At 33.0% G+C, this 14,452-nt stretch overlaps 3 protein-coding genes across 5 annotated transcripts; 2 read left to right on the top strand and 1 right to left on the bottom strand.

Annotated features, from left to right (window-relative positions):
- Positions 1-415: 415 nt before the first annotated feature.
- LOC108760428 (uncharacterized) lies at positions 416-6,456 on the top strand. The gene is made up of 11 exons (XM_018506392.1): positions 416-794; positions 884-1,105; positions 1,530-2,023; positions 2,338-2,512; positions 2,918-3,247; positions 3,314-3,519; positions 3,600-3,837; positions 3,929-4,168; positions 4,249-4,500; positions 4,575-4,797; positions 6,380-6,456. The coding sequence occupies exons 1-11, from the start codon at positions 693-695 to the stop codon at positions 6,406-6,408; spliced, it is 2,511 nt and encodes an 836-aa protein (XP_018361894.1). The 5' UTR covers positions 416-692; the 3' UTR covers positions 6,409-6,456.
- Positions 6,457-6,517: 61 nt separating this feature from the next.
- Positions 6,518-10,377, bottom strand: MFS10 (major facilitator superfamily transporter 10). Of its 2 annotated transcripts, XM_018506393.1 has the most exons (8): positions 10,016-10,085; positions 8,867-9,090; positions 8,019-8,255; positions 7,854-7,941; positions 7,564-7,784; positions 6,954-7,484; positions 6,669-6,876; positions 6,518-6,586 (listed from the first exon to the last, which is right to left on the bottom strand). In XM_018506393.1, the coding sequence occupies exons 1-7, from the start codon at positions 10,083-10,085 to the stop codon at positions 6,754-6,756; spliced, it is 1,494 nt and encodes a 497-aa protein (XP_018361895.1). In that variant the 3' UTR covers positions 6,518-6,586; positions 6,669-6,753. The 2 variants fall into 2 exon arrangements, with proteins under 2 accessions (XP_018361895.1, XP_018361896.1); XM_018506394.1 differs by lacking the exon at positions 6,518-6,586 and having other exon boundaries at positions 6,754-6,876; positions 10,016-10,377.
- A 1,971-nt stretch (positions 10,378-12,348) lies between these two features.
- Positions 12,349-14,442, top strand: Taf7 (TATA-box binding protein associated factor 7). Of its 2 annotated transcripts, XM_018506048.1 has the most exons (8): positions 12,349-12,541; positions 12,673-12,801; positions 12,894-12,974; positions 13,054-13,417; positions 13,683-13,940; positions 14,004-14,033; positions 14,111-14,271; positions 14,368-14,442. In XM_018506048.1, exons 1-8 carry the CDS (start codon positions 12,458-12,460, stop codon positions 14,389-14,391), a joined length of 1,131 nt encoding a protein of 376 aa, XP_018361550.1. In that variant the 5' UTR covers positions 12,349-12,457; the 3' UTR covers positions 14,392-14,442. The 2 variants fall into 2 exon arrangements, with proteins under 2 accessions (XP_018361550.1, XP_018361549.1); XM_018506047.1 differs by having other exon boundaries at positions 13,683-14,033.
- Positions 14,443-14,452: the final 10 nt, after the last annotated feature.

Below are 14,452 nucleotides of genomic sequence, written 5' to 3'. Positions count from 1 at the left end.
CAGAGGCCGTATAGTTGATTAGAAACGTGATGTGAAACCTTATAGCGTTTTCGGCCCGATCGGGTTTGCACCAACCTTGGTTGGATTAATCTTTCCTATTGGTTGACGTCGCCCGCTCTACCAATAGGAGAACTGTTGGAATTCTTTAATATGATTGGTCTCACCTTCAGTTCCTACGACGAATAAAATAGATGCATTCAGTACTATAACCGCTCATTGAGCGCTCAGTGAGCTTTCGTATCTGTTTGGTCTATATTTTTAGATCTAACGGAATATGCCAATCAGATGCAAGAGCTAGAATGACGCTTGTGTCAACTTGTGTTATCAAATAGAAAGCACCCTATGTAGAAACATCACAGCCGATTGGTTCCTGCGACAATGTGGGACGCGATTGGCCGATTTGAATCATGTCGGTTTTTTAAAATGGGCGTCCACGTTTGAGATTCACATGTCATGTCATATGCTGCCTTTTGTTTACGTCCGAAAACGCGCGACGTCAGCGACAGAACGCGATATTCATCGAACTATGATTTCGAGTACCTTTTGAAGAAACATCTCCACCGAGTTCTGAGACGCACCTGCATTTTAGATACACCCGACGATAAATTTTTAAAAGGAAACAAGTTGACATATCAACGTCTCCGGTGAAGTGAACTTATTGGGATCTCTTTGCGAAATATTTTAGTGCGATAATGGAGAAATATCAGCATATGAGAGCGTTTATATCGGCAGCCTTAGAATATACCAAGCACCCCAGCGAAAACGTAATCTCTGCTATACAAAGAAGTCTTGGAGTAAATATGAAAACACATTTATGCTTAATACACTTATATTGTTATTGTATTTTTGAAAGTACTCCCATTTATAAATTTATATCTCTAAGGTGATTAGTGCATCACTGGACCTGAGTATATTTGATCCTGGGACTAGTGTAGCTGCGGAGTTCTACGTGAGTCTGTATGAACTTATGAACTCCATAGGATCACGATCCACTTTAATCTGGAGTGCTGTGGATGTTTTGCAAAACGCTTGTCGGAATGTACCTGCTAGACAGTCACTTATTCATATATATAAATTTGCACCGATATTAGCAAGATTATTGGAGGTATAGAATTTAATAACTCACACATTGTTCTTTTCCACTTATATATAATCCATTGTTTCTCATCATCTTATTTATAGGACAGCACCTTTTTAAAACTAAAAATTAATATACTTAGACTCAAAATTTAAAAACAAATTAAATCGTATTTAAATTATTATAAGATTAAAATTCATTTATTAGCACTTAACGTTCTGCATTGACTCGTAGCCTTTAGCACCTTTTTAATTTTTTTCTCCATATGGAGTATTAAAAAATTTTTTTGTACGTATAAATTATATAGACATGAAAAAAATCAAAGAGATGGTACATATCTAGAAAAAAATTGAAAAGATGTTCTATAAATAGAACGATGGCAAAAAATGGAGTATATTATTAGATACCTTTGCATAATCAAATTAATATAAAGTTCTTTCGAGCATTATAGGTGAATCTGACAACTGAAAAGAGGATACGAGTATTGAAACTATTACAAGAATTAACATACGGAATCAAAATCTCGTGGCAAGAGACTCAGCTTCCATATTTAATTTCCACATTAACTCAGTGGGTAGTACAATCAAAAGAGGAAGAGATTATCTCTCTATCTTTAGGTGTACTGGTAAATCTATGTTATAAAAATCTTCCGGCAGTATACACGCTGATGCGAACCGTCAATACTAAAGCATTTATTAGAACGTTAGTGAAATTACAAGATCATGTCAATACTAGTGTACAATGTTGCAAGTTATTAATTATATTGGAGCCAAGTAACACGAGCATGTATGAAAAATATATCACAGATTTTGCATCGGTAACGTTTATTAATCTGGGAAAAGCGATGAAACAAAAAGATGTTTTATTATTGAGACATATCATTGACTTTTTTAACGATATTGGACAAAACGAACATTGGCGAAACGTTCTACTCACATATTCGAAGTAAGTCGATCAAATCTGGTTCTTATGTAACATAACAATGCATAAAGTATTTCAAAGATAAAACATAGAGTGTTTGTTATCAAAAAAGGATAACAGATTTTAAAAGTATATAGAATAACAAAAAAATAAATCAAAAGGTTCTAATAAACATAGGTCCGAAAACGAACGGTTGCCAAGATATCTCTTGGATGATTTGTTTTTGGATTTTACTAGGACTTTTTGACTTAGTTTTTGTTGTCCTGTATGCCCTTAAAGTCTATGATCCTTTTTTTATAATTCCCGGTATACTTATATATGTTTTCAATGTTGACTAGCTATGGCAAAGATATTGAAAATATATTGGCCACTTTGGAAGAGAATACAGATCCAGAATGTGTCGCTCTCATGATGGAATTTTTATTATTATTGGTGAAGCTGAAATTAACTGCCATAACGCCTTTGTATCCTGCATGTATAAAATCAGCTATGACATGGGTACCTGTGGAACAGGTATGTAATCTTTATTATCTTCTTCTTACGTTAGTCTTCTGGCCTGTGTTACACCTCTCTCATGTACTTGTGGGGCGTACGTTGATTATTTAATTGCCACAAGCATATGGAACCTACAGTTTTAATGCCGGTTTCGAACGGTGGGTTTTTCAAGAGGTGTTTCTGTGGGCTAAGATACTCTCAGAAGAATATTTTGGTTCTTACTAGGATCAAACCTGGGATCAAACCTGGGATCTTTGGCATGATAGGCCAGTGCGCTGTCTGCTATGCCACGCTCGCGCTCGTAATTTCTATTATCATCTTTCGCAATTCTTATTAATGCAATAATTCGAAACATGTGAAGAAAAAGATAGAATACGAAAAATTAATTAGTAATTTAATCAAAGTTTCTGTTGAAAAATGTAGGTATGTTCAAAAGCTTTAGCACTTATACGGAGCATAATAATTGATTCCCGACGCACCAGAACCTGTGCTGAAGTTTTAACAGAGATGGATCCGTCTGTCCTAATGCTTATAACGAATCAGGAGGACGAAGTTAACGATCAAAGTGAAGATCAAACCGCGGAAATGAAGCAAGCCGAATTGATGCAGCTGTTTCAAGAAATGATTAAAACTCCTGCGCTGAAAAAGAAAATTATGAGCTCATTCAACGAACATGCAATGCGCAAACAGTTCAATCATGTGCTGAATAATGAATTTTCTGCCTGTGGAGATTGGACCAGAAACTTTATGCAGGTTAATACAGAATTTAATATGCTGCACGCGCGTTAAAGTACTAATTACATGTTTTTGACTTTACAGAATGCTTCTACCAACCTTTACATTCACGCCTTAGCCTTGACAGCAGATTTGGCAGCGAATCATTCCAACTGGTTAACTCTATATTCCGAATTGCTCAGTAAAAAACAAATACAAATGATAATAGCGCTAGCATTATTCACCGGTGATGCAGAAGTTAAGCACAAAGCCTTGCAGTTGACATCATCGATTGGATTTCCACAAGAATGGTAAACCCTTTACATGTGATCAGATGTTCATCTTAATTTAACACGTGACAGTTGTACATATAGAATTTCTGTTTGAGAAGTGTTTCCGCAGTGGCACTTTGCATGAAAGAATTAGAACCATTGATATTGGTTCAAAATACCAATAACAATATATTGGAGATCTCGAGTAAAGTATCCTTAAATTATATCGGGAACGAATTGGCGCCGTTATTTTCCTTCGGGCAAGAAGAACGCCTCGATACATTTTTAACTAAACTCGAATCAAATCAAATTAGTGATATTCCAACGTCCGCGGTCATGGAATTATATGAATATAAGGTACAAAATTTATACATTATAATCTTTTTTCACATTGAGAATGTACACAGTTTAATATATCTCATTATATTGTAACTAATTTTTTTTAAAGTTAGCAACGATGAGACATTCTGAAAGGGCAATGCGGTCAAGTTTAGAAGCAGCAAATAATCATGCTACTAGTCTACAACACAGATTAGCACAAGTAGTGGCTGAGTCTAGTAGATTACATCAGTTATTATTTGATACCCAGCAATCTTTGGAAGGAACAAAAGCGGAAAAGTGTGCATTAACGGAAAAATTTATCGAGAAGGAAAATCAATCTCACAAAGCGCTTTCGTTAAAAAAAAAAGTGAGTGCTTATTATTATACAAATGCGAAATTGCTTTAACAATTTCTTTAGTTTTTATAATAATGATTATTGCATTTTAGGAGAATGAATCCTTGAAAAAAATTGTAGCCGAAAAGTCGACAAATTTAGAGAATTTAAATGAAAAACTGACACAGTGTACAAAAGACTTAGAAGATAGTAATAACAAAATTGATATACTAACCAAAAAAATCAAAGAATTAGATAATGAACTTTTAATTGCTGAAGCTAAGGCTACAGATATGAGCAATAAAAATCATGAATTAAGTAAACTTTTACAAAAAATGCAAGATTCCCTTAGCAAAAAAGAACAGGTATAGTAATTCTTTGTAAATTTCATCTCTAAAAAATGTTTCTAACAAATTCTATTATATTTTATGTGTTATAGATCTTAGAGAAAAAAAGTGCAGAGATAGAAGCAAATCAAAGTGATATATCTGCGCTTAAGCAAGAAATTGAACAAATGAAGCAAATACTACAGACCTCTGAGCAAACCATATCAGAAAAAGATAGAAATATTCAAAGAATGAAAGGGGAATTGAAAGAGTTAAGCCGTATGCGGGATATGATCTTCGAGCTTACTGCTAAAAACAAAGATGATCTCAATTCAAGTTAGCGATTCTGATGCTTTTTCTTAGGAAAATTGAAATACACAACGTATATTTTAACATAAAAAAATTTATTGAAGGAATACGTGGTAGAAATACGATCAAAAAATTTATATACAAATAATCGATTATTGTTATTGTATGGCTGTTCATTGCTTACCCAATACGATCATTACATTTTGATAAAATGTTTTATATAATTTGCACATAGGACAACTATTATATTTATATCATAAATTAAAACGCAAGTGTACATCATTTTGCATACTGTTACGCAAATTTTTGTACTATTAAACATATTATTATATAGATTAAAGATATATAGCATAAGCATGCAATATTCCATATAATTATTTTTCTTGTTGTGTTAAATACGATTGCTAACAATTTCTACTTATTTTATATTAAAATACGTAAAATGAAATTGCTATAATTATATATCCTGCTGTTTTGAACGACAAAATCATTTTTTTGTCTTTGTATATTATTTTCACGTATTTTACTACCACAAATGTATACTATGTCAATGAAATATTAATACTGTTACAATTTTTCACTTATATTATAGAGAAGATTTGTCTTACTACCACTTTGGTATTACAAATAAATAATACCTTCGTTTTTAAAGCCATATATACACATATATATTTGTGTATGTGTGTGTATATATATATATATAAATCATATTAAAATATTAAAGATAATAAAAAATAGCTTTTTAAATTAAATAAAAAATATAGTATTTTTAGTAACATTGCTAACAATTTTAATTGCTTCTTCCTACTTTATCATCCATATATATCATTCTTATCAAATATAATAACTAAAAAAAAGAGGTATGTGTGTATATACTATAGATATATGCATGTTTTAAACATTAAAATTTTTGGTATATTGTATATACTGTTGCGTATGTTTTATATATACATATATATATATATATATATATAAAATTAAATGCTGTTTCATACCTGTAAACAGGATGTTACCAGTACAAAAAGAGATTCTAAAAATAGAAATAAATCGATGAAACATAATAGAATGTTGTTGTAGGATACTTTGAAGAAATTAATATTAAAATTTGAAAATTGAACATCAATATTTCTCTCTCTCTCTCTCTACTTTTCGTGATTAATATAAAATTGTTATAAAATTATTATAATATAAAACTTATCGAATTGCATAAAAAACAACTATTGAACATACATAAAAAATGCAACATTCTATCGAAAAAATAAAAATCTCATTTTTTAAATATAATATCTAAAATAATTTAAATTAAAAATGTTTTATTAAAAATGGTACTATTTTATTGATATATCAATAATTGCTACTGAAATAAATTCAGTATTATATGCATTAATACCGTTACAAATCATGCTTAAAAAATACAAGAACATAATATTAATTTTCCTATCTGCAAACTATTTCTTTGAAAACATAAATAAGTCCTGAAAATATTTTACTCTCTATTCTCGATTTATTATGTACAATCATTTTTTCTACCATTTTTGCACTGAAAACACCTTGTATGTAATGTCAGTATTAGCGTTTTTACTTACTTAATTTCTTCATGGAATTACAGAACTTTTTATATATCCAGACAAGATATAACTGGATTAATAAAATGGAGCAAAATGGGGAGGTGAAAAATGTCAATCAATCCCAATTATCTGACGTGAACGCCAGTCGATGACGTCTATCTCCTTTGTGTACCATATGTCGCAATAAAGTTGATAATACCGAAATTTGATTCATTGCACGGTCAACGATAAATACAATACAACTATAACTTTAGAAAAACAATAAAGTAACTTATTTTGCGAAATAATTAGTATAATAAATCTATACCGAATTATATAAATCTGACTAACCAAATTAAAATGTGCTATGTGCAACATGATTGAAAAGTATATTATTTTCCACGCTTAATATCGCATTTCTAATGCGACATTGTCATCAACTGCCGCCTTTACTCCATGGCTGTTCAGTGGCGGATGCAAACATCAAATAGAAGCAATTCGTAGTCATATTTATTCCCGCTGCCATCCAGAAAACTGTATGCCAACGTGCGAGGGTTTCCTGTAATATAAAATAAAAAACAATGTATATACATCCTAACGAACGCTTGAAACGAAAAATATGACAAATATACTAACGTGTCCCTCTACTATACTGCCGATAACATATGGTGCCAAGAAACCACACGCGTTTGACGCGGCATTTGTTAATCCGTACAAGGTACCCGCATAACGTGGTGCTAATGCGATGTGATTCATCTGATTTCCGGCATACACCGCACCCTGAAGAGAGCCCAATCCAGCAAGCATCAACATCACCGTCATACGATCGCATCCGGCCCAAATAGCACCGACGAAACTGAGACTAGGTCCCAACGAGGCCACCGTGTTCCACAGTTTGAACGAAGCCAGAGGTGAGATCAGACGACGAGCCAAGAGTGCATCCGCGAAACTCGAGATACAAAGACCCACTAGCCAAGCGCTCAAATAAGGTAACGCCGAGAGAAATGCGTTCTGTTGTACGTTCAGATGTAAAATTTTATCCATATACGTCGGCAGCTCTGTCAGAAGAGTGTAGAAGGCCCAGGACTGGCCGCACTGCGTAATAGCAATGGCCCATATAGGTAGAGAGGTGAAGACGGACAACCAAGGTACTCCCGCATCATCATTCTATTGTTTAAAATTTTATCATTAAGTCAAATATACGATAACTTCGCAGAAATATTTATATATCAAACATAATACTGACTTCGTCTTTTTTCTCGACGCTAGCTTCAATATACGCTTTTTCGGAAGGATCAATGCTCGTGTGTTGCGAAGGAGTGTCGTATATGAATATCAACCAGAACACATACCACACGAGACCAAGACCACCAAACAGATAAAATGCAAGGGGCCAACCGCCCCATAATTCTAAGGAACATAGCCAACCACTCACTGGTAATGAGATGACAGTTCCGAAATTCGAACCTGAAAAAAATATCGTAAGTAATTTTGGAATATTTTTTTACCATTAAAAGGCAAAGACAAACAAATTACCTGCATATACTAGAGCAGCAAATTTACTTCTTTCTAATGGAGGTACCCAATGTGCCAGCATACTGTGCATCGCAGGAAACGTTACCCCCTATATATCATATATGAAAAAGTATTAATAATTTCCATAGACATTTATAGACATGTTATGGAAAGTAGGATATTTACCTCGGTAAATCCTTCTGCGACTCGTACAACCAAAAATGGAACCAAACCCCAATACGCAGCGAAGGGACTTATCACGGTCAGAACAGCAGTCAGGAACACTCCCAAACCATAAATTAATTTGCCACCCATTTTCTCAGCCATCCTACCACCCGGAACATTTGTAGTTACATAACCAAGAAAGAATGCACCTAATATGATACCTTGAGTCTTTTCATCCCAGGCAAATTCTCCCGCGCTCTGAAATAACATTGAAATTAATTTCAGAACGTATACTAATAAAAAATACTACAATATATGAATTCACCCCCACAGAGATCTAATTAAAGAGTTATGTGCCACATTTTAATATATTATAAATTAAAACAATATTTAGGCACATTTCTTTTGTTTAAATATTAACATAAAAAATTCCTTTATTAAATAGTGTTTGATGATAATATTAATATTCAATGAAATAAATTAAGAAGCAACGGAGAAATTATCAATAAGTTCATAGTAAATATTTCATTATTTAATTTATACACTATCTCATACGTTAGACTTCCTGTGACAAATATTGAGATATTAATGAGATGGACAGACTCATATCAATATCATGCATTAATACAAAGAAGAAATAGTATAGTGTATGTACGTGTTACATTTGTACATTCAAGTGTGATAAGTTTAATTTAAATGACTAACGTCACACGATAAATAGTATCTAAATAACGTAATAACAGGAATGATATGTATACTTAAAAAGTAATATGATATAAGAAGTAATACGATAAATATATAGAGTAATAATATGGAAAATAATAATAAAGATTCAGATAACCACTTTAAAAAAACAATGATAGATTTACCGGTATGAAAGTCCCGTTTATCGGTTTAGTTTTAGGACAAACGTCGCTAGTATCATTATCCTCAGCATGCGGTATTGCAGTCTGATTAACCATAGAGACGATGGCTACTGATAAATTCACTCTCATAGCGTATACAAGGGCAAAGCCAAGAAAGCCCAGAAAACCGAGAGTGTGACGCGCTTTGATGCATGATTTAGTGTCTGCTGGAATCTGGGATGTGTTAACTGAAAAAACATTACATTGTGAACATATATTATCAATAGAAATGTTGAAATATATTACTTATGAATAATCTTGAAAGAGAATGGCAAGGCCTTCAATTACTTAATTTGGCTCTTCCAGATATTCTAAAAACATTAAAAAAATTAATTTGCCCTGAGAAAAAAAGTACTAAGTTTTAATAAATATTTATTTGAATAATACTAACTTAACATTTATTTACAGTAAATAAATATATTTACTAAATAAAAGAATGATAGTTAAATGAAATTAAATGGTTCTTGTACCAATTAATAAGCATATATTCATTAAATATTCTACTAATAATACATTATATATATAATTAATAATAATAAATTAAATAGCTACTACTATTCAAACAGATGTTTATTAAAATTTAGTACATTTTTCTCAATGTATGTTAAAGAAATTAAATCTGTGTATTAATTGACAGCTATCTAAACAGATCTAAAATTTCTTAACAGCTGATGCATTATTGTAACTACAATCACATTAATATTCCCAAAAATTAATCTACGTTTAAAACAATAATCAGTTCTTCATTCTTCTCCTACTCCTGTGAAATGGTAAGATAAAAAAAAAGTACGGACGTAATTTGCTTCGGCACAAAATAAATCTGACGTACACGCGCATTGACGTCTCTCGCGAGGGAAGAAGGCGGAAAGATGAAAAAGGTCGCACGATCAACGCTATAGATAACAGATCGTTTTCACTTCCGCGATATTCACGAACATCTGTCCCCGCGTCATCGTCGCATTGCTCACGTTATCATCCCTTTGTTTCCAAACAATGCACGCGCGACGCTGACTATTTCTCGCGTGTGGAGAACAACGTATAATTATGTGAACGAGGACGACGCATAATGACGTCACAAAGGTATTCGACGAGATGTCTTTTTCTATGGATTACCTCGCTCCAGAGAATCATTGATACACAACGGCTGATCGTCCCTGGAGACGCTTGGGTCCAGGACTTCCATGATGCCGTCCTGGATCGTCCTGTTCTACAGCGATCCCGCACTTTTACGATGACTCACTGCCGCGTCAGGCATAAGAAATAACGCTTTTCCGCTCTCTCCTCCAGCGCGTCCGCGCGGTAACAGGTCGTTACGGCCGCGTTACGACCGTAGTTCGAGTCTGCTGTCAGCTTTGATCAGCCTGTCACCCGCGCGGAACGGTGTACGACATGCGAGAGAGTGAGACGGTGGGATGGATCCTGGACATGCGCAGCCGTGAGAGTAATAGACAAGAGTACAGCCTGAGGGCTCTGAGGATCAATTGTGTACCTTGAAATGAGGTAAAAATTACAAAAACGAATTTATTAAAATATTTATAATTTCTCACTAGTTATTCTACTAGTAAATTTACTCACTTTTATAATTTTCACCTTGTTTTGAGATACGCAATCGTGCTCCTATTCTTTACAATTGAATACAATATTTATCTTTCCAGCTTTCTCCTTTTTCTCTTCACATTGAAGAAAAAAAGAGAAAAGATAGTAAACAGTACAAGTTCAGCTGCAAAGAACCGACCTACTGACTTATATATAGATAACTGATTTAAAGAGATATACCAATAAGATAAATTGTACGTTTTTTAGATAAAGAGATAAATTCAAGTAAATTATGTAATATGATTCATACATGAAACCTGAAACACCGATATATCTATATGTATACTAATATCGTTTTAGTATTACTATTGGCTGCGTCACGCATGACGTATCTTTCTTTAATATTCGGTGAACAATAAAGATAAAATGATATATCATGTGTACCATGCGTGAAACGGAACGCACCTTATAAATGTGCAATAAATATTAATTAAAAATTGTATATTTCTTGTAATGTTGAATAATAATATAATCGTGATATAAATTATTTATACAGGTACGTATATCATTAATGAAGGTTTCAGAAATAACAAATTGGAAGAAAAAATATGTAATGTAATAATTATATACAAAATTATTATAATTAATTATATTAATAATATCATCACAGATCTTTAAATGTATAATTTATGAATTTTTATAATGTTAATTTTTTATACTTTTATTTGTACAGTTTTTAAACATTATGTAAAATTTTGTGTATACAATTTTAAGCGCATTTGTAATTTACAGAATGCTTATTAATTTTTATACTTGCACGTATCCTAATTTTATAAATGTTTTTTGTATTATACGATAAATAAAATTTTTAATAAAATTTTGTTTCGATTCTATTAATTTAATTATTATTTATTTCCATATTAATGATTTTTTCCCTTCCTGCAAATTCATTTTTTTACGCAGCTTTTTCACTATATAAAATAATAAAATATCTGCGCAACGACTCCGACAACTGTCGGTAGGCGTGTAAAGACAATTAGAGGCTCCGCATAATAAAAAGAACAGGGAACAAAGAACAGAGAATAAGAATTTCAACCTATCAGAAACTGTGTATTCCACAATACATGATTTCTGATGCAGCAGCGGAACAAAATTCAACCAATCGTAAAGTACTAATAGAAACAGATATCGTGCAGAAAATATAAAAGTACTTTGTGATTGGTTGAATTTTGTTCCGTTGCCGCATGAACCGCTCAATGTGACATCAGCCTTAAGCGAAGAGCACAGACTCTTGCATAACGCATAAAATATGATGCATAAGAAAATCAACCAATCAGAATCCTTTATTTCATGGAAAGGAAGGAAATAAAGGACTTCGATTGGTTCATTTTCTTATTTATTATGTGTTACGCGTTATGCAAGAGTTTGCTCCCTGCTTTAGGGTATATCCACACAACTTGCATAGACGCATAAAGAAAATTATCCACTCATATTTTAAGGCCATTCCACACAAACTTGCATAGTCGCATAAACATATGCATAAAGAAAATCATCCAATCGTAATTTACGTTTGTTTTTATGACAGAAATGTGATTGGATAATTTTCTTTATGCATATGGTTATGTGGCTCTGCAAGTTTGTGTGGAATGGCCCTTACGTGTGTTTTGTAGGAGAAATGCGATTGAATAATGTTTTTTATACATACGTTTATGCGGCTATGCAAGTTTGTGTGGATATACCTTTACGGAAACGCGCCCCTGCATGGCTGCGTTCGGAAACTTCACTCGGGTGTCTCCGTGTATCATCTTATCCTTGTTTAACAATGGGTGAACAACAAGGATAAAATAATACGCGGGGGCACTCGGATGATTTTTCCGAACGCAGCCCTATTGCCATCGCAACATTCGCAACTGGTGGATGGTGCTAGTGCTGTCGTCTGTCCATTTAATAAACATTCCTTATTTCGTTTTCGTTCTCGTTTGTTATTTAAATCGCTCTATCGCGTAAAACTTGAAGAAAATGAACCGTCATCCGAATCCTGACAAAAATCGCAACGAGCCACAGGTGGAATTGGAGAGTCAATTTATTATGCGGCTACCACCGGTATGTTTCTCATATTGCTTATTTCATTAAATCTGAACTTAACCTAGTCCGAAATTATTTTGATGAATTAAGAATCAAGGATTATAAATCAATTTTGACATATTATATTGAATATCAATTCTCTTTTTAAGGAACCCTCTAGAGTACTGAAGGAGGCGTTACGTAATAGTTTGCCTTTAAAAGACAGACTGACTATAAAACTAGAGAATGATATGCGTTACGGTGAGGTTAGGCTTGATCACTGGTTACTCCATGCTAAGGTAAATTTTCCTTGTCTCACTATTCATTCTATATTACTGTGGAAAAATCGCTTACGAAAGTAGACTGATGTATTTGATAAACTTTCGCTTAGGTTGTGGACCTGCCAACAATAGTGGAATCCTTAAAAACCATCGATAACAAAAGTTTTTATAAGACTGCCGATATATGTCAGGTAAAACAAGAAGAATATCATAAATAATATAGGAAATAAAGAGTTTATATTACATTATTTTCTTGTAACGTTTCTTTAGATGCTAATATGTAAAGAAGAGGAAGATCACACTACCGATGAAGAGTCTCCTGTTAAACAAAAGAAAAAAGATCCAAACAAGGTGGATAAAAAATTTCTTTGGCCTCACGGTATAACTCCACCCACTAAAAACGTGAGACGTAGAAGATTTAGAAAAACTTTGAAGAAGAAATATGTAGAGGCGCCAGAGATTGAGAAGGAGGTTAAACGTTTATTGCGAGTGGACAATGATGCTGTTAATGTTAAGTGGGAGGTAATATGTGAGGATGAGGATACGTCGAAACCTAGTAAGGTGTCATCTTCTGGTACAGTTAAGACTAAACGAGAAAGCATAAATGGAAACACGTCTCAAAGTTTGGATGTTGGTGAGTGTTAACTTACAATCAATTAAGTTAACATTTATTCAGACTGCTTAGATAAATGTTAACTTAATTGACTATATGATATATATATATATATATATATATATATATATATATATATACATTGTACGAAATCGAAATTTGAATAGTCATAATTTTTTTAAATGATATGTTTCAATATTGAAACTAATTAAACAAACTTTTCATATTTATTTCTAATTTATAAAAGGAGAATTAGATGCTCTATTTTATGACTTACATATTTCAGCTGAACACGATATATTCGGCGAGCCAGTTAGCGACAGCGAAGACGACGATGAAGAAGCGAACATAAACGTGATGGAGCTAGATGAGAATAGCCGCCTTTCGGCGGACAGTAGAGTTTCGGACTCCAATTCGATGCAAGCCGCGTATTCTGAGAGATCAAGTAACAACGCGACAACGAGCAGTGGATTAGTTACAGAATTCAGTAAAGACATGTTCCACAACGACACCAATGGCGATCCGGAAGCCGAAAAACCACAGGGTGAGAATAGTCCATTAAAAGCTCCAAAATTAGAACAATTTCACTCGGAATATATTATTCCAGAATCACCCACATCGGTATCAGTTTCTAAAGGTAATTTTAAATAAGCGTTGTTTCTATTTATAAGATCGATACAAATTTTTAACTTATTTCAATTTAAAAACATCTAGATTCGCGTCTTGCTACTCTTCACGCGGAATTGGCGGAATTGCGGCAAAGAAGGCAGCAACAGGAAATCGAAATAGCTAATATCGAAAACGTCAAGTTGAGGCAACGGTTCCAGGAGATTTTAGATAATTTGTTGACTCAAGAAATACAGAAAGTACAAGAGGTAAAATGATATTACACATATATATTACATTTTATTTAACAACTATTTTGACTTACAAATATATATACATATATACAACTACATATTCCTTTTCAGATACAAGATCTAGAAATGGAATAGAAAATGTAGGACGAGTTTCACGCATTATATATATATAAAAAGAAATATATATATATATATA

Source organism: Trachymyrmex cornetzi, unplaced genomic scaffold (assembly GCF_001594075.2).
Source record: "Trachymyrmex cornetzi isolate Tcor2-1 unplaced genomic scaffold, Tcor1.1 scaffold223, whole genome shotgun sequence".
NCBI lineage: Eukaryota > Metazoa > Arthropoda > Insecta > Hymenoptera > Formicidae > Trachymyrmex > Trachymyrmex cornetzi.
This window is presented reverse-complemented; position numbering and strand designations above follow the sequence as displayed.

Bases quoted from the DNA above. Each gene is read 5' to 3' on its own strand.
- LOC108760428 (XM_018506392.1), top strand. From the start codon at position 693: ATGGAGAAATATCAGCATATGAGAGCGTTTATATCGGCAGCCTTAGAA. The intron at 1,106-1,529 runs GTATAGAATTTA...CGAGCATTATAG, and splicing joins TATTAGCAAGATTATTGGAG to GTGAATCTGACAACTGAAAA. The intron at 2,024-2,337 runs GTAAGTCGATCA...AATGTTGACTAG, and splicing joins GTTCTACTCACATATTCGAA to CTATGGCAAAGATATTGAAA.
- Taf7 (XM_018506047.1), top strand. From the start codon at position 12,458: ATGAACCGTCATCCGAATCCTGACAAAAATCGCAACGAGCCACAGGTG. The intron at 12,542-12,672 runs GTATGTTTCTCA...TCTCTTTTTAAG, and splicing joins TTATTATGCGGCTACCACCG to GAACCCTCTAGAGTACTGAA. The intron at 12,802-12,893 runs GTAAATTTTCCT...ACTTTCGCTTAG, and splicing joins ACTGGTTACTCCATGCTAAG to GTTGTGGACCTGCCAACAAT.
- MFS10 (XM_018506394.1), bottom strand. From the start codon at position 10,085: ATGGAAGTCCTGGACCCAAGCGTCTCCAGGGACGATCAGCCGTTGTGT. The intron at 8,256-8,866 runs GTAAATCTATCA...ATGTTATTTCAG, and splicing joins TAAACGGGACTTTCATACCG to AGCGCGGGAGAATTTGCCTG. The intron at 7,785-7,853 runs GTAATTTGTTTG...TATTTTTTTCAG, and splicing joins TGCTGCTCTAGTATATGCAG to GTTCGAATTTCGGAACTGTC.